Source organism: Anas acuta, chromosome 20 (assembly GCF_963932015.1).
Source record: "Anas acuta chromosome 20, bAnaAcu1.1, whole genome shotgun sequence".
Taxonomy (NCBI): domain Eukaryota; kingdom Metazoa; phylum Chordata; class Aves; order Anseriformes; family Anatidae; genus Anas; species Anas acuta.
The window spans coordinates 10476570-10496849 of record NC_088998.1 but is presented as its reverse complement, the minus strand read 5'-3'; the positions used below and the strand labels follow the sequence as shown (position 1 = coordinate 10496849).

The 20280-nt window shown below is 36.1% G+C and overlaps 1 protein-coding gene across 11 annotated transcripts in view; it reads left to right on the top strand.

Annotated features, from left to right (window-relative positions):
- The window catches only part of DENND1A (DENN domain containing 1A), a 191663-nt gene that overhangs the window by 4356 nt on the left and 167027 nt on the right, over positions 1 to 20280 (top strand). For 10 of the 11 annotated variants that reach the window (XR_011089171.1, XR_011089169.1, XR_011089170.1 and 7 more), the window contains one exon: positions 2727 to 2797. Coding sequence is in view for 6 of the 11 variants with exons in the window: in XM_068657021.1 (XP_068513122.1) it covers positions 2727 to 2797 (71 nt within the window). In the remaining 5 variants the exon portion in view is untranslated. Of the gene's footprint in view, positions 1 to 2726; positions 2798 to 20280 lie in introns of those variants that run through there. The other variant, XM_068657025.1, reaches the window with a different exon arrangement.

Here is a 20280-nt window from a genome sequence, read left to right as displayed (position 1 = left end):
ACGCAGCATTACATGGCTGTGGGGCAGGTTAGTAATCATAAAAAGAGACTGCAAAATATACATATTATGATGCATGTTTATGCAGTGTTTGCAAACTGTATGAAGCCTCTTAGTGACTTGTTTCCTTAATTCCACAGAAAAGTTATAAAATGCTCAGAATTTTACAATGGCTTCATTCTCACGTTGACTTCATTCTCATACCGAGGTGTTGGCTTCTTGAATGCAGTCTTTAATACAGAGTTTCTGACTTGGCAAAACTACTTCAATTTCACTGTTCCTAGGAATAAGTGGACGTTTGTCATGGAATATTAAAATAGAAAAATTTAATGTCTTTTTGTCTGAAAGTTTTGGTATATAGCATGTGCTCTTGCCAGCTGTGTTAAGCAGTGTTTTCACTGCAGAATTTAAACACAGACCCTAACATAATACTAAAAAGGTGTTTGTTATTTTAACCATTAGCTGGAAAAATATTAGAAAATGTATAAACTTTTAATTAAGGAAACAGGGTGCTAAAAATAGAGATATAAACAAGGAGGGTAAGATAAGGCTGCACAGCAATAAATTTTAACGGAAAAATAATTTTTCTGTGTTAAGTGGTTATCGTATCATACTCATCCTGTGCCAGGACTGTAGCAACATAGCTAAGAATCTGAATTTTTGAAGTAGATCATGTGCAGCACAAAGAAAATTAGGCAAGTTTATTTCACGCTGCGAAGTAATAGTTGCTTTGCTGATCTTAGGTTCTCATAACTTACCAATGCACTGCTCAGAAAAATGGCTACTAAATGCAAATCAGTTGGGAACTGGTGGCAAATTAAATTAAAATTAATTGAATTGTGGACAATATTGTTGCTCCTGAGAGGTGCTCTGTAAAATTGTAGAGTGTGATCCTATGCTACTGAAACCAATGGTAGCTTTTCTGTTAATTTAAATAGGTGTGGGATTTGGCTTAGAGCCATTTGACTTGCACTGAGTGGGTCTGTGGCATGAGTAGAAATGTTTTTTTTAATCACTTTTGGTGTTAAAGTAGGATAAAAATAATATACATTCTCTGAAGAGCAGGCTTAACTCCTTCACATGTTTATATTTTTGGTTTGAGATGCTGAGAAAGATGATTTTTTGTTGTTTTTTATTATTCAGATGGGAATTCTGGCATAAATTTGATTTTTTTTTTTCTTGCCATTGTTTTCATTTGTAGCTGTAAGGGAACTAACAGAATTTACAAGTTACTTATACCTCAACAGATTTTTAATTTTAGATAGTTTACGTTAACACATAGGAGACAATATTATCACTATAAAAACAACTATACATTTAGAACAATTTTGATACTTAGTTTTAACTGGAAAATCTAAGAATAAAGTGTCACATGTTCCGACTTACAAAATCCCTATTTCAGTAACCAAAAAATTATGAAGTCTAATGTGTGGTTCTCTTTAATCTCATCAAAAATTCTGGAGTTGCTAAAATTGTTAGGCAGAAACTGAACTCAAAATATGCTTTCTTATACAATCACTTGCGGCATTTATATGCTCCTTATGAAGTGTATTTCCAGAGCTTCATTTATGGAGTTGGCTTTAGAATTATGTTAGTAAGAGCTGAAAATGTAGGCTAAGTGTTTTTTTCAGTGATAAAACATTAACTTTCTACTTTTAGTACTGGTATACTAATAACTCTGGATCAGAATAGGCTCTTTCTGTAAGCTTCATTTGCCTTTTGTAGCTGAATTTGGTATCTCCTTTAACCATATCACTTTACTTTTTTCATCTGCATCTGGCAACTTTCCACATTTAAGACTGCAGTGTCTTGAGGCTAAACCTTGTGCATTTGAAATATTCTCCAGCAGGGCCCTTCTGACAAAGGGATGCAACTGTTATTAAGAGGTATTAAAGAAGTGAACTGTCTTCATCCTAAATACAGCCTCTTTTTTTTTTTTCCCAGTAATGTATGCCTAAAGTGGCTTTGCATCCTCTTGACTGCTGCTGCTTTTTTTTTTCCTTTTTTTTTTTTTTTTTTTTTTTCTGAGTAAATAGGTGTCATAAAGATGAACTTGAGGGTCACAGTAATGAAAATGTGAATCTGTTTTATTTGTTTCATGTTGGGCAATTTGACTCTGCTTTCAAATTGGTGAAGAGAAAAGGGTAATTAGGTTTTATTTTATTTTTTCTGAAAAAATATCCAAGATGGTATTTAGCATATACAGCGATTTACTTTCTCATTTGAAAGTAAAGGTGAAATAAAAAATAACTTGCTTTTGCAAGTTGTATATGTAATCACAGTTGGTATTATGCCTAAGAACTGAAATAAGCATTGCTTTTCAGAATGTTACCCAGAGGAACAAAAAGCATAGTTCTCTTTTTCTGGCAAAGTTTCTGAATAGCAGGCCTGTGACATTTTCGTATGTAGAAATGCAGACAGGTCACAGTGATTGAAATGACATAAAGGATCTGTGTGCTTGATTTCAATTGTTTTTTATTTAAATTTTTCTTGGTGGAATTCATTTGGACACTGTTCATACTAAATGATCTGAGCCTCAGTGCCTACCTGTTACATTCCTGCAAGGCAGAAAGATCTGAGGTTCTCAGGCCATAAAACAAGGAATCTATTTTATGAAGTTGTCACTGTAATGTATGCATTCTTAGAACCCTTTTTGTCTGAGTAATTGAAAGCATGCTTGGAAAAAAAAAATCTGTGTGTTAAATACTTTTCTTTTTTTCCCCTTTCAGACAAAATCCGGAAACTACCTTTGAAGTGTATGCAGAAGTAACTTATTCAGGCATCAGTTGCATTGGGAAAGGTACTGTTTTGTGCTGTAATTCTACCTATTTCTTGGCTAAAACTATTCTTAACCATGTAGTGCAAGGTAATGAGGTATATTCATTATTATGTTCTTCCACCTTTTAAAGAAAGCTGGAATCTTTTACAGTTGGGACTAACAATACGAAAATCCTACCTCTGTCCCTATTTGTGGACAGTTTCTTGGGTTCTTTGACTGTTTCGTCCTTTGTCTTTTGGAATAGAAATAACTCTTACTTCATTGAGGTGAAAAAGTAAAAGCATTTTCAGATTTATATTTCTGCTCGTATGAGGAATGATTAGGTTTAAATTAAAAAATAGTCCAAACGTTTTTCTATGGAATTTATTTTTACTTACTATTTCTTACATGTATACAAAAGCATTGTCTTCCCAAAATTCTTCCTTTGATCAAATGATTTTATCTAGAAATAAGGCATAGAAGTAGCTTATGATTTGGCTAACTAATGATTTTCACCAAATACTGTTATCGAGTTATTGCTATACAGGTATATTGCCATAATATTATTTCTGAGAAATATTCCTATGTTTATGCTAGAGAAGTCCTGTAACAGCTGAAACCAACATGGAAGTGTATTTGTGAATGTTTGGTTATCCTTGTTCCTAATCTCAGAATTGATTTCAAGATACTGTTTTGTGAGGTCAGTGTCTAGAAAGTTATGGAAAGGAAGGATGTCAAAATGAAATCATTACAATTAGTCAACACATATTGGAGTAATATACCATTGATCTTTGGCAAAACAATCCTGTGTTTATTGTATATATGGTACAATGAGCTGTAACTTTATTGACTGGGGAGCCACTTATCTCCTTCTATATCTGTATTTGTTTGTTACAATCAGTGAGAGCCAAATAACTGCAACTCTTTCCTTTAGTGCCAAAGCCTCCATAGGAGTTGTAACTGGAATACAGTTTTGGCTTGTCCTCCTGCTGTACACCGTCACAACTATTTGATGTAACTGCAGGAGCCCTTTTAATAACTGGTCTTTGTTTCTGCACATCTGACCTGGATTCTAGTGCCAGAAAATCTGAACAAATTTGACCGTAAACATTACATTGTACAGTACTAGTGTCTGGGTATAATCTTCTCTTTGAAGTTTGTTTGCATCCCCCTGGAGGGATTAATTCCCTGCTGTGGGAAGGTGGGTTAAAAAGCACTGAAACTACTTTACAGGTTTTTAATTGGAGAATTTAGTATACATCTTGTTCTATAAACCAACTGATTCTGTGGGAGTTTCACTTTAGTTGTGTTTTTAAGTTTGTTGTATGCACTTGTAGGTGCAAAATATTAGAAATGGTTGTTCTTAGTGTGTAAAAAAATATTAAAAAGAAATACAGTTTGTATATTCTGAAGTTATTAATTCTGTCTGAATGATCTTCTGAATTTTTTTCCCCGCCTAATACTTTGTATTTAAGAGGTGTCTTGTATTCTCAGAAGTTTTAGACGAGTGTATCTCCAAATATTCTGTCCTCGTGTTCTAAACAAAACTGGTTGGTTGTTTGCTGCTCTGCAGTATCAGCTGTATTTAATAGCTGTACTGTATTTTCAGGCAAAGTGCCTTTCTAGAAATATAGTCCTAGAGACCTCCATGTAGTCATCTCTTTCTTCTTCCTTGGCTATCTAGTCTTTGCTGGAAGATTTAGGATATATATCAGTGTGTTTTACTGGAGTCACAGGAATGTATATTAAACAGCAAGGAGCAGTTACTATTAAGAAAAGCAAAACATAAACTAAATGTAAGGATCAGACATGTTTAAAAAAAATCTTCCCAAAGAATGGATTCTGAAATGAACTGAGACAACTATCTCTGAAGTTTATGTCTAGTCTGGTAGTGCTATCGACCGCTTATAATGCACTTAATTCTTGCATCAATTTTCTAATACAGTCTTGAGGAGAGTGAATTGTTCCAAAGCTATAAAAATCCTAGTGTGGGAGATTGTCTGGCTTGTGGGATGGTAAAACATGCCTCTGTTTTGTTAATAATCCAAAAGTTTGTATAGCAAGGGATATTTTCCATGTAACTGTTAAGTATCAACTGCAATTAAAAGCTTTAATATATTTCATGGCTCATTTGCTTCTTGCTGAAATGGGAAATACTGACTCCTGTTATTAACTACTGACAGACAATTGTATATTCAAGTAGCTTTATTGCTTGTATAATTGTTAACAATCGTACATTAAATGTTTAGTAACTTTCCAAATGGATGAGAGCAGCATTTTACATCATCTATAGAAGGCTCCCTCTTAGTTACCAAGACAGTTGACTGCAGAAGAAAAAAAAATCTATTCTGAGCTCCAGGAAAGATCTCGATAAACTAGAAGGAGTTCTTGGAGGGCCACCAAGTTGGCAAAGGAGCTGGAGCACTTGTGCTGTGAGAGGAGGTTGAGGGTGCTGGGCTTGTTCAGCGTGGAGAAGAGGAGGCTTCAGGGGACCTGTACAGCAGCCTTCCGCACCTGTAAGGAGTTCATCAAGGTGACCGGCTCCCAGTGCATGGCAGGAGAACAAGAGGCGATGACACAGATTGAAGCGAGATGTTTTAGCTGGACGTCAGGAAATGTGTGTTCACCGTGAGCACAGTCAAGTGTTGGAAAAGGTCACCAAGAGAGGCTGTGCAGTCTCCATCCTGGGAGGTTTGAAAGACCTGACCGGGTGACAGCCTGGGCAGCCTGGTCTGGCCTCACACCTGACCCTTCTCTGAGCAGGAGGTTGGACCTAAGGCCTCTGGAGGTCACTTCCAGCCTGAATTATCCTATGATCCTATGGTTTGATTCCTAGAAATGCAAGCTCCAGGATCACTCAGGAGATGTTTTGTATTCCAAGTAAGACATGAAGAGAAAAAATTGTCAAAATAAAGAAAGTTGAAAAATCAAACGTTTTGTTCCAGTCCAGGCACAACTGTGCTGAACAGCGGTGCGGTGTGTGAACTGAGGAGGGAAATGGTCACGGGATCAGCTCAGCTGTGGGCTCTTCAGCCTTTCTTGTCTGGATTGCTGAGAAATAATGAGTATCTGTTCTCAGCATTGGTAATTGTGTATTTCTGCCACATGAAGTCTTTGGTATGTTGTGGAATTCCTAATTCAGTTGGATCTAAAAGCTATATTTGTACTTTTCTTTGCATATTCATAGATCTTATTTGGGTACTTACAGATTTTTCTTACTGGGTCACTTTATGTAAATGTGATATCTGTATTTTGAGAACCATGAAGATATTTCAAGAGAAGACATTTAGCGCTCCAGTCTTCTGTCTCAGCCTAATGAATGCAATTTCCTTGGAAGCTGGGAATTCCCAGTTTCCCTTTGAGTAACTGAATCTATTAGAGTGGAGTTGGTTTTTGTTTGGTTTTGTTGTGTTTTTTGTTGTTAAGAACATCTGACTTCCTGAAATTGAACAAAAATATAAAACTGCTTTTATTTGAACTTCCTGCTCACTCTTAATTTTTTCCTGAATACTTCTGACAGTAGGAGTATTTCTAACTTTAGTTATCATTTGGATTTAAGGAGCTATTTGCCTTACTAAATCCAGGTTATTACTTCTTTTTTTTTATTTTTAAAAAAAAAAAGTAAGAAAAAGCAAGCAAAGAATTTTTAGTTTTGTCACAATTATTTTAGAGATTTCACTGATAGGAGCTAACCTTTCTTCAGGAATTAAATAAAATAAAACCTTGAAAACTGAAGGTGGAGGGGAATAAAAATGCAGTGCATTGCCTAGCAGATACCAGTAATATATTCAAGACATAATCTAATTGCATCAGTTTTGCCTTTCTTTTGCAATACTGAAATATGACATAGTTTCAACTGAAACATACATCTATTCACTTCTCTCTAAAATAAGTGCTGTAGCACTTGTGAACACTTCATTCAAAGTTTAAGGTCTACCATTGCTTTTATTAGGATGCTTTTCAATTTCAATATCAGTCTTTGTAGCTGAAGATGTTTGTGCTGTTTGTTTCATTGCTGATGTATCTGGTGCTTTACAAATAAAGAAAGATAAAAGTTACTTGTTTAAATATACCCTGGAAATGCTAAATTCTCTGGTCTTAGGGGAAAGCTACAAAGAGCTTGAATTGTTCCTGTTATAAATTGTAACTGCTGAACTTCTAGAAATTCAGTAGCATTTAATACTCTTGACATATTTAATGTTTACAAGTATGGTATATCACACTGGAAAAGCACTTGCTGTTTTTGAACTTCAGCTAAAATGTTTTCTCCTTTTACCAAAACTTTTCAGATGCAATAGAAAGAATTTACTAACAGTTTTCATTCAAATACCTACATAAAGCAAAATCATGCTAACTACTTAAGAAAGCTTTCTTTCAATTTTTCAAAGCACTTTATGATCTGACAACTGGTGCAGTTCATTCCTCAGAAATCTGTGACAAATGTAAGGATCTTGCTGGACCTGAGCCAAAGATCCCCCCTTGTTAGAGGGGGCTGTGAGGAGAACTGGAGCATAACTGTCAGACCATTGGTGTAGAAAAAGAATTTGTTAGTCTAAAGTAACCGATCAAAATCGTCTCTAAGATATGAACATCTGAAAGTAAATGCTCGTGAGAGTGAGGCACTCCCCCTGCACCCCTGTCTGGGAGGACATAGCATGCTTTTGTATGGGGTTTTTGTGTTCTCGCCAAAGCAGACATTATAAAAGTACGTCAAATCTGTAGCTTTACCATGTAGTGTGCCAAAGGCCTTTCTCTCCAAGGACCTCATCTTTCATCTTTTTGTGAGTGTAGCATAAATTCTTGCTGTGTGTTCAAGGAAAAAGCTGAAATGGTTTAGTACAGTTAAAGGATTTTTCTTTCTTTCATTCTTTTTATTTTTTTTTTCATTTAAAATCATGGTAAGTTGGAAGCCTAAACGTGATAGCATGGACATAGTGTAAGTGTGCTAGAGTTTAACAAATGTTCACTGGATTAGTAAAGGAAATGTAGTTTATACTACTTCTTTTATGACAGAATTTAAAAGGTCTTGCTGGAAGACTCGCCATGTGCTTCTTTCTTTTCTCGAAAACATACCACTAAGTTGAAAAGGGAGATGAATCTTAGAAGGAAACTATTAACTCTGAGGGAGTTTATCATTGTTTGAGAGAAAGGATGGAATTTGCATTTGAATTGGCTCTGAGAGTAGCATGTACTACTAATCTTGTTCCTACTAGAAGCTTGTGAGTAGTTTAAGTACTTCCTTCTTTACTTTTCATGTTCTAGCCCTGTGTTGTAACAGCTCTTCCCCCACCCGCCAGTAGATCACGAATGTTATAACTGAAACTAATCGAAGCCCTTAACTCGGCAGGGAGATGTCATGATGTACTCGGGCCCTAAAAGTATTCCACGATTGTCGCTGTGGTTTCTGTGACAAGACTAAAGAAGCAGAGGGAACCAGCAGGCTTCTGCCTGTGCCAAATGCACGTGCTGCTGCTACTTGCCATTCTCTGTCCTGTTTTAACTTTCACTGCCACATCAGTACCTGCCAAAACAGATCAAGTATTGGCTTGAACGTCAACACTGGTACTTGGGTAGAGTTACGAGTTGGTAGTTCAAAAGTCTGTAAACCCTACCTGTGCATCTGTCAGAGCAACCTTTATTTTGTGAAGTGGAAGCATTTTGTTGCTTGAGGTTTGCTTGTTATGTATCGAGAAGTAGGTAACATACTAAATATTTAGAACTAACAAAGGAAGTGTAAAATTCACATTATGTTCCAGTAAAAAAGGGCTTTGTGTTGAACGTGTTCCTTAATTGGGGTATGACAAGTTTTCCTGTCCTATCTGTGTGACACTATTCCTACACCCAACTTCCCACTGCAGGACTGGAAAAATAACCAAATGTAAGGAGATGGCTAGCATCTAGGAATGCTAATTCTTCTAAGCTGTTTCTTTGTTTTCCTGTTTCCATTTGATTGTTTTTCTTCTGAATACCTACAAGGTGGAAAACTTTCACAAAGAACTTACTAGGACTGAAGTGTCTGGATCAAGTAAGTAGCACTGTCTGAACTGTTCTGTTCAAAGGCAGTTCTCCGTTGGGATTTTACAGTATAAATTAAATATGGAACTCAATTTGAGGAGAAAATCACTTTATGAAACATTAGAATTTGTCATACTGCAAGTAATAATATGTTTTAGTTAAAAGTTTTCTTAGGTCTGTTCTTATCCAATGATAGTAGATTTAATAAAGACCGAAAATGTTAGTTATGAATGTTCTTCCATTTCTCTAATTTACTTTGTGGAAAGAGATCTGTTGTTCGTCCTTTTTGCTTCATCCTTTAACTACTTCTGTCTGCAATCTTTTCTATTGCACAAGTATTTACCAGTCTGTGCTATATTGCTGCTGCTGGCACTGTTTAACTAGAGAGGAAAATTCAGCACAGAAAGTCTTACTCACAAGACTTTAAACTCTTTTGTTGATTTATATTTTTTTAAAGGAGCTTGACATCTTCATCAAGTTCACAGTGGGCCTGCTTTGTTTGCTTTCTCTTGAATGCTTGATAAGATTTTTCTTCTATTGTTTTGTGCAGCGAGGACAGAACTTGCCATGGCTGAGGTGGTTTTTTTGTAAATCCACAATATGGTCATTGTCTGCTGCTGAATAATTGTGACTGCTTTTTGTACAACCAGAACTAAGGCTTTGGCTGTGAACAGATTCCTTCTTAGCGTGAAAAGAGACTAATCCATGTAAATACAGCCCCAAAATAAAGCTTTACAGAAAAAGGGAAAGGCTGCTAAGCAGGAGGGCAGAGGTCAGCAATTTAACCTTTAACCTAACAAATAAGAAGCATGAAAGTTCCTGAATTGGTTTACAAAGGCAAGCTCCTGTGATCTGTCAGTTTTTCTTTTCATGATAGAGTTGGGTGAGAAAACTGACTGACAGCTAGTGCCTTTTTAACTGCAGGTTGAAATTAACTGCTAAACTGAAACTTTTTAAGGGAGGTTTTTAGTGGTTTTAACAAATTATTTTCATTCACTAGCTGTATTTGTAGTTTTCCTTGAATTTATAGAGGTTTGAGTGGTTCTTCTTTTTAAAGAGTTCTTGAGAGAGTCAATTTAGATACCAAATGCTACTGAAGCATTTGATATTTCAGCATTTGAAGCGTTTAAGAATTTGATGAAGCACTTGTTGCAATTAACTCTCTGTTAATGTGTTCCTTTAAGAGTAGGGCTGTTACTCCAATAACTGCAAGCAGATTGTACTTTGAAAAGAGTCAAAAAAGTTGTTGTTATGGCGGCGGTGCCTTAATCTAAGGGAGTAATTTTAACTTTAGTTTATGCTCAGTCACAAAAATTTCCAAGGTGGTTTGGTTTTGTTTGTCCTTATTTAATTGCAACAGGTAATCTCATTAATGCTGTTAACTTCTGCTTAAATCTTAGTGCATCTAAAATCAGTCGTTAATCTCAACATAGACACTTCTGTGACTTGTAAAGAGCTTTAATTAGAGTGTCATTCAGATGAAGAAATAATGACTTTAAAGAAGACTCCCTGTAGATTAAGACTAGGGATTTTTATTTTATTTATTTATTTATTTATTTTGCTTAGTGCTGGTAGCAGTGTCCTGGTAATGACTGTCCATCCAGAGTCGTGTTACTCTTCTTATGAGTGTCTTCGATAGAAATACTGGATTTTAGGAGTCATGACCGTGTTTAGTCTGTCAGCACATGGGTCAGTAACTCTACCTAGCGAATAAGTTTAACAAGCAGGCAAAGTAAAATTGGTGAAACAAAAGAGGAACCAGGTCTATTTTCATCGCTGGTTCTTTTTGTTTTACGTAGCTCCTTGAAAGAAGAGAATGTAAACTCTAATTCAAAAAGAGGCCTAGCAGAGTGCCCTGGGCAGTTTTGGTCTGCTTCTCTGGGGTGTGATATTTTTTTGTCATGAACAAAAAGAGACGTTTTTTTCTTTTGTGGTGTGTGTTGCTTTTGTCTCTCTTTTTTGGGGGTGGTTTTTAAGATTTAAAAAAGAGTTAGCAAGGTGATTTGAAATGAAATTATTACTGAAAGGTAAGCGTGAAATGAATCCAAGACTACCGTTCTGATTCAGCCATGGCTGTATATTAAAAAAAGAAAAACGCCTCAACCTTACGTGCTACTAGAGAAAAAATTGAACCTGCAGACTTCTTTCTGAAATACTGCTGTGTGCTGATGCCCAGTTACGGGTTAGTGTGTGGTTCACTTCCCTGTAGTAGTGGTTGTGAATAACAGTGGTGGTAGGACACATTTTAATCACTGTATTATATTCTGTTTATATCCGAACATACTCATTATCTTTGAGCAAGGTGTCTCACCGGCTCGCCACTGGATTTCTTCAAGTGAGAAGTGGGAAGAAACGCCAAGGCAATGCTGCTGACTCCTGACTGATGAGCAGAGGGATTTGGCCTTGCTGTGGCCCAGCAGATCTGACACATCTATTTGCTCTTGGGAAGTTGATTGCTATGTCTATTTTAGTTGGAAACAGTTTTGCATATGCTTTCCAATAAAGCCTGTTTCACAGAAAAGTGGGATAGAAACCAGGAAGTTTGACCTGCAGATTAAGGATGATAACTCGGATGGAAGGGGTGGGAGCTGGTAGTGATAATCTAGGATTCAGAATGGGTTTTAATCTCAGCAGGTATTGTTTGTATTTGCAGAGGGGCTAATGTGTGTCCCATCCCATCTCATCTCCTTCTTCCCAATAAAGAATTAAGTTGCTTGTTTTCTTCTGAAGTTTTCTGTTACTGGCCATGCAGAAAGTAATATTTTCTAATTTGATAGACAAATTAATAAAACTAAAGTATTCATACTGTAGATAATTTAAATAATGCAAGTCTGTGTAGAAGGACCATGTAGAAAGTCATAATCTGGGTGTAAAGCACTGCTGTTAAAAGATGAGTAGGAGAGTGAATGAAGAACTGTTGTCAAAGGAATATTTGCTGTGCTAAAATACGGGGTTTGTCTCAGCCTTCATCAGCTATTACAGTACACATGCTGAGGGAATGGATGGGGGAAAAATTGGGGGGGTAGAAGACTTGCTGTGACTATTTTTTTTTTAAAGCAGTATCTTTTACATACTGAATTTGTGCAAGGATTTTGTATAGTGCTGAAGGGAATTACAGTTGCAACTCCCATTACATTCTACTGGGATTATCTGAATCCCATCTTTACTTCCTTTGAAGGGTCTTTTATGTTGAAACTACATAGTTAGGAATATAAACATCAGCAACATTACCTCTTTTGAATTGGTTCTTACATGCTTTTATCTCTGAAGGAAACAATTAAGTCTTCAGGTGTGTCTATGTGACCTGTAAGATACGTTAGTGGTCATTGAGGTCTTCTGTTCTATTCCAAAGATACTGGAAAGAGATGGTGTGTGGAAGAACACCTGTGAGCATGAATGTGACTCAAAATCAGATTTTGAAATGTGAAGACCAAATGTCTGGTTGGGTATCACAGCATAGGTATACAATGGAATCAGGCTTCCTCACTTTATGTATTTGCAAGTTTATTATTTCACTTAATAGTAAAATTATGTGCTTTGTATTTTTGTGAATAGGACAATAAAGGATGGTGCAGGCAAGGCAGGAAAGATACCAGGACATAAGAACTAGCTCAGGCAGAATGGGCAGTAATTTAGGAAATCTCTTCAGCAGGCAGCTGAGCAGAACTGGCCTGTGGGAAAGGCCAACCCAATGACAGCCCCTCCTCCCCCCAAAAACAAACAAACAACAACAACAAAAAACCCTCCCAGCAATGACATAAAAACCAACGAAATAAGCAAAACACGCTTTCCTTTGCAATAAGTATGAGACTGTCTTCTGAAGCTGCTCTTCACTTGCACCTAAAGTAACACCTGACTTTGTTTTATCTGATACTTGTCTGGTGCTCCTTCACTCGGCTCAATTTGAATAGTCTATCAAGCAAGTTAAAATAGATTCATATAGAGCAGGTCATTATCTATAGAATTCTAGCCTATATGCATTACAATGCATTAAAATTCATACCTCTAATTATTATAGACTAATACATTGATCTCATCCTGACTTATCTAGAGATGATATTTGTACATGGAAAAATTATATAGATATGTGTTTATTTTGCTCTCCTGTAATTCATGTCCTTATTCATTGAAGATAACGTTTTTCGTTTCTCTTGTGTATTTGTTTCTTTTATGTAATGGATTAAGCACCTTACCTTTGTTTCTAATAAATCATCTTGTTTTGTTTTTAATAGTATTATTGTTTCCATTATGGTTTCAGAAAAGCTGCTCATAAACTATTCACTAAAAGTACATACCACTTCCTGCATTGTAGATTCTGTCGGAAGTAAGCAATCGAATAGCTTTTAGGGGTAATTTCTGCTGGAAAGAATTAGCATATTAAAATAGGAACGTATAGCTTTGTGTACACCTTAGCAGTATACATAAACAAAAATAGATTTACTGAATAAATAGAATTATTTAGCTGTTCAGTATTTTATTTAATGACATGTAGAGGTAGAAAGTAGCAGAATTTCACAATTTGCCAACTCTCTCTCACGGAGATTGCAAAATACATGCCTTGTTGCACTTAAAATACCAAATGCGGTACCAAGTAATACAGCAATTGTAGCACTTTTCATTTTGATGTATTTATTCTTGATAGTTTGCTTTACCCTGGGTACAGGATTAGGTCCTTCACTAAACCTTCCGGAATCAATTCTGTACCTAGGCTAAATTCTTGGAATACAGTGGACATCACATGGGCAACTGAGATTGAGTATTGACAAGGTTTTTAAAATAGTAATACGTCTCAATTTTGTTTATCTCAGAGTTTTAAAAACCTATTGACCTCATTGCAGCTTGACTATAATTACCATGTTTAAACTTCTATGCATTTTTTAGTTTAAACAGCCTTTGTGTTTTTTTTAAACCAAAAGAAAATTAATGAGAAGAGACAAAGAGACATCAAAGAGGTTTTCCCTCTGATTGCAGTGTTAGAAGTTTTGCCTGAAAATAGGTTACATTTCTTCTGTTTTCAGCTGAATCCTCATTAACTTTACATTTTAATGATGTCCAGAGCAAATTATGCCATTATGGTAGATGCCTTAAAGGAAAGCTTAAAGGACACCTTTTTAATGTTTGTTTCTTTATTGGTGGCAGTATTTGTACCAGTATTATAAACAGTGTTAGAATGCTAAAAGTAATCCAAAGACATACCAGAAATATCTTCCACTTTTATATAAATGTTATTATTATTATTATATATATATAGATATACACACACACACACATACATTCATATATATACTGTAAGTATCTTTGGTTAGTATTGAACACAAGTGGAGTATGTTAGGGGGATACCTTCATTGTTGTAGAAGGAAAATGTAAATTGTCTTTTGAAAGAGTTTATAAATTACTTCATCTTATAATCAGTTTAATTTATAATAAAATGGAGACAGATGATGTAACAGCCTCTGAATTATTTTGTTTTCTTGAACCTTCAATGAAGTAGATGATTGAAATGTTAATGAAGTGATGGTTTGTGTTTTTACAATGAGATAAAGCATTATTGGAGGATCTCTGTGGAATTTCAGATTCATTCAAATTGGGGAACAGTATTAGCTGTGGTTCTGTGGCCTCACACAATGCTTCTACTAAAAATTAACATTGTGTAATTAACTTTTTAGATGAGGGAATCTTGTTACATCAAATGCAGTAACAACAACTAGTATTTGGTGCACCTACATAAACAAGATTAACTGAAATTGGCGGCAGCTTGAATGGAAGTTGAACAGTTGAGAATCCAGGTAGTTTAAGAAAATCTTATAAAACAGCAACAACTTTATTTCTGTAGCTCAGTGAGGAGACAGAGCAAAAGGTCTCATGGACAGTGAGGTTGTTTTTTTCCTTGTGTTCACACCTGGTGTCTGCATATTGTGAGCAGAACCTTTTGATTTCCTTGGGCTGCATTCTAATCAATAAACTGAATTTTTGGAATGTGAGGTTATGGTGAGGGGAGGAGGATGAAATAGGAATGTTCCAAAGTTCAGTTAATAGAAGATGAAATCCAATGGACTCAATCAAAAGTTATTTAAGATCTGAAAGCTTGGTATTTCATGACTGTATTGCCATAATGGAAGTTCCTATTTAACCTGATTATTACTCTAGGTATTGCTCTGCTTTTACTAAGCTGGTGTTCCGTATGTACATATTCAGTGTTTCAGATCAATATTTCTCAAAAAAAAAAAAAAAAATCTTTCCAGTGGAAACAATTGGCTCATCTCTAGTGGTTGTTTTTAATAAATGCAACCTCTTCATATGTTCCAGACTGTAATTCCCGAATGACTGGCTGTCCACTGTAGCATTACCAACTGTTTGGTGTTGCTGTTCATCTGCAGGTATAGCAAAGCTGTCTTCTGTAGTTGAGTGGAACTGCACTTACATATGGTTAGCTGATAGGAGATGCCCCTGAGAGCTCAAATCGGTAGCCGTGGCTCAGAATAATCCTTTTGGTCCTGAGAACTTCACTTTAAGGGTGCTACAGTTTTATGATCAGCTTTTAAACTGGTGTTTGTATAGGTACTTCAAAACTTTTATTTTCTTGGCAAATGCATACATAGCTCTTACGTAAACGATTTTTTCCCTTTTATTTTGAACTCAAATAAGAAAATTGTTTTTTGCTTGGTTGTATTCTTTCTTCATCCTTTATTTAGACTGGTGTGCATGTCTGGATGGAGGCATTTGATATTTCCATTGTTAATAACTAATCAAATAGACAAAAAAATAAAACTGAACTTAACCTCTCCATTTTGGTATGATTTTTACTTATTCTTTTCTTTCTTAATAAATTTTATGTAGAAACTGTTCAGAAGTTAAGTGCCATAGTTGTGTAGGGGATATGGCAGATCCAAAATGCGTACCCAGGGTGATGCATGGTCTTAGGTAGTCTTTTATTAGAAAGTGGGTTTAAGTCTTTCAAACGTTCAACTCTCTGTGAGTTAGTTGCTTGAAAACAGCTTTCAAAAATGGTGGCTTAATTTCCTAGCTTAGTTTAAATCTTTTAGCTTAGAATCCTTCTAATATAACTTTAGTTTGAAGATCGTATCATTAAGGAAATGCTCTTTGCAGTCTCTTTTTCTCACCTTTATTTTGTAATTATCAGAGAATTCACAGTAACTTAATCCTTAGTTGAAATGCATAATAAAAATAATGATTAATAAGCTCTAGCTGGCAGGAAGATGTGCATGTTATTGTTACTTCCTTGGCATGCAGGATTTTTGTATAGAACCACATTAGCAGTAGAAACCTGACGTGTTCTTCCTGGTAACTTCTCCTGCAAGTATTTGCAGCGTGGCTATTTCCAACCAGTTATGTGGTAATGATAGCGCAAGGCTGAAACATTCCAATCATTCATGCTCCTGTCCTCCCTCTCTCATACGTGTTTCTTTGCTCAGCATTTTTGCCGTATTTCTTTGCTTTGTTGTGGTCAATTCAGTCTGTATAATAGCAAAGACGTTGGCTTTTTTCTTTAATAAAGAGTTATGTTAGAAATATACTATAACAGAGATAAGAGCTATTTATGTCCTAAGCTATTGATTTTTAATTAATGTTGCCTGGGCTCATACATGTTGGCAGAATTGCTAACAGCTTGTGGCATTTTTTAATTCACATCTTCTTTTTTGGTATTTTGACAGTGTCATTCATATCTCATGAAAAAGTACCTTGTCAGGTTAAATGTGTTAAAACACCGAGCAAAAAAAGGAGAGAATGGAACATAGGGCTGCCTAGAAACCTTGATCCATTGCCAAAGTATTTAAACAATTTAGTGTTTTGGTTTTCTAGCTCCAAGCTGCTTCTCAAATCCCTTGCTAATTAATCCAGTTAATTCTTTGTAGACTAACTGTATGCAGGGCTTTTTCTTCTGCTTGTATTGCTGAGAACCCTGTTTTGTTTGAAGCAAACCTAAGCTCGGTTATAAAGGTTGTAGTAATAAAGTGAGTACTAGTAGATGTAAATACAGTGTTTTGAGTCTTTTTAAAAGGAGTTGTGTTTGTGTGTGTAGCTTCTAATTTAATCTTTCATGTTTAAAAATCAAACATATATGCTTGTGTTAAAAAGATGGAGAGAACTTTGCCGTTAGTTTGATCACTTTAGAAATGGGAGTAGAGCCGCTATGGAACGATGGTGGTGTGAAATACTCGTGGCGTGGCCTTGCAATCAGTGATATATGTGTTTACTTTTTGTCAAGGAAAAGTGCTGTAAATATTGTTCTCTTCTGTACTCTGAAATGGATGATAGGATATAGAGCAAATAACAGAGTTTAACGGGAAGGAGAGTTTGCAGAAGTGACCTGTCGATTCTCTTCAGCCAAGAGCCTGGACTCCCCTGCTGGTGGCACAAAGGTGGGCGAACTCAGGTCTCAAAGCAGCAGCTAGGGAGCAAGGAGCTTGGAAGCCCAATTAGGTGTGGTATGAGCTAATGAGAAAAGAGACTGTATGCTCCTCTTTAAGGTGTGTTTGTCTGTGATAAAAGCAGCTAGATCTGTTGGACATACTGTACTGCTCTGGAGCTTACTTTAATTTTTGAGATTTGTTTAAAAACTGCTCCCCCTCATCTTCCTGCTTATCGGTGCATGCGGCTGTTGTGCAATAACAAAAGCTTACCTCTAGCTACCAGCCAGGTTTCTGCCAGGCACTATGGGAAAAGTCTCTGTGAACATGCTTACTTCCTTCTCCATCAGCTTTCTCAGTTACTCTGAGAAGTTTCATCTGAGGACCTTTTGTCTGTAGGCCACATCTTTCCCTCCTGTTCTGTGCAATACTCGATGTTGCAAGTCAGTGTTGATGTGCTGAGAGTATGTTTGTGCTGCCACCTCACCCTAACAAGTTACACTCCTCGTTTCTGTAGTCATCCTCAGGAGATTTGCATGTCAGCACAATGGGAGTCGATGACCATCTGCACTTCACCACCTTGTAGATAGATCTGTGGAGAAAAAATAGGGAAGTGGATTCAAGTTGCATTTTTAGATTTCCTTTGCAATTCACAGTGAAGGAAAAAATTGTTCTCAGCAAAGCTGCTGCTAAGGGTGGGCAGATTGGAAAGAGTTGGCAGAGTTCTTGAAAAAGTCTGAAAATGTAGCTGTGATTTTGCTGTGTAATAAAGCTGGGCAAGGAAAAGAGAAGAGAAATGAATGAAATTGTTAGATTTATATGCACCTGATTTTCAGGGCTGGCTGCTAAGTGAATATAATATGACTTATGAAATGTTTGAGCTCAAAACTAAACTAGTTCACTACTTCAGAAGAATATGGGTACCTGGTGATGTGCTATCATACATCTTGGAAGAATCAAATGTCTTAAAATGTTTTCAGTGCATTTCCATTTTGCAGTTAAAAATCTTTTTGATAGCCTTGTGTTTTCTACATTAACAAAAATATTTGAAACGTTTTTAGTGAGATGATAGATTTCCAGTCTGGTTGCACTGAACATCATCAAGCTCCTCTTTATGTAAAACGAGTAACTCTTCGTACTGATGGTATTGCTTTAAATGTGCTAAACTTCTTTTCTTAGAGGCTGTCTTTTATTATAGCATCACACATGGCATAGAGTGAGCTTTGTTAATAGTAGCTGAAAGCATTGCACATACAAAATAGGTCAATACTGCAAGTGTAAATATACCCGCAGTTCTCCTCCAGTTTTTGATGCTGTCTTGTTAATGAACTTTTATGCCAAAAGAGAGAAGTCATTTTGGGTAGCTGAACACTCAATGATTTTCTTTCACTTTCATCTCATGGTCATTAGCTAGATGAGGTGTATTTTTCCAAGCCAGGACCTTTTCCCCTGCACCCTCTCCACTAAACTTTGAATAGTGTTCAAGAAGCTCATATCTGTCATTAACACATCTGACTCCACAGAAAGTTTTTGCAGGAGAGTGAACTGAATGCTCTTCCTGTTTTTACAAACTTTCATTTAATGCTTTTGCTGGTAGGCTTTCGCAAGGCTGCAGCGACACTGTGGCTGTCGTTGAGGCTCACCATGACCAGTCTCTGATTTCTTGTGCTTTTTCTTTGTTTGTGTTTTAACTCTCTTCCAGTTCCCTGGCCTTTAGAAATTTTCATTACCGTTTTGGTAGAATGAAGACCACTAATGTGAGATAAGTTGAGAGGGGAATGTTATGCAGTTCAAGCTGAAGCAAAATAGCTGAAATTAAGTACCAAAGGGTACAAGGCTGCTGTCTTCTACGTATGAACTTATATGGCTTAAAAAAGTAGGAGTGAGGTGATGCCCACTGAACCTAATGGTCAGTGAGGGCCCTTAGGTACCACGGATTTCCGTAGTGGAAGCAAGGTAAGTGTGCAGCTCTAAGGTTGTGTACGTTGTTGTAGGAACCACAACCATCCTGTTATTTGTTATAAAAAGTCTCCTCAAAAATGATATATAGGTCTGTCTGTCCTTCACTGATAATGATCTATGGATGTAAATCAGACTCCGTGTATGATCGGTGGTGTGTATTTTGCTGTATGTTCCAACAAGTGAAGATCTCCAGTACAGAAAAACAATAGAATTAATAATGGGATTCCCAGTTTCCTGTGGCACAATTTCATCTTTGACAGAATCTGTTTGATGCCATTTGAATAACTAAAGCACCCTGACATAAACAGAGATGCAGATACAGAAATTCTGAAGGCATCAAGACCCAAAACTATTCTGAAGAGCTTTTCTGTAAGGTCTCCTATTGCTTTGCAGGGAGATTCCTGTAAGAGATGATATTTGCACAGATCAGTAACATGTAACAGTGTCATTGGGAGCAGGTGGTACTCTACAGAAGTAGCATGTGAGAAATTTGAAACTGGAAACGGTTTGATACTATCAATATTGAAAGTATGAAAGTAAGGTCAGAATTTTAAACGTTATAAAGTTACATAGCTTCAGGCTTAGAAATCAGTATTCACTGTTGCTTGTGTAACGAAGAAGGTATTCTCTGTATAGTTTAAGCAATTATACAACTGGTGAAGAGTAGTGTTTTGTGTTTTTTTTTTTTTTTTTACTTTATTATAACACTTCAAGAATTTTTGGTGGGTTGGAACGTTTCTGTTGCAAGTGCTTTCTGAGTCAGTTCATATTAAATCTGAAATGTGATGTTCTGTATGTCCATGAATATATTTATGCAGTACTGGTATGCATTCTCCTAGTAATATGTCTATCTGAATTTATTATGGTTGAATTTGAGAAAGTGATAAAAAAATAATTAATAGTCTGTAAAGTGTTCTCTAGTACATGGAAAATATGGGTTATTGGCAAATTAAAATAACCATAACATCGTTAAAACCAAAACCCAAAATGGTGAAAATAAAGCAGTTTGGAAAATGTTTATAAAACTCAGAATAATTTTTTAGTAAGAAAAGTCCGGAGTTGTGTTGGAAAACACTGTTTGTTTTCATTAATAACTTCTTCAGGTTTTGTAATGTAGTTGACTGATTGTCATGGCCATGTTGTGTTTTTTTGTGAGTTCCTTGTAATATAGTATCCCTA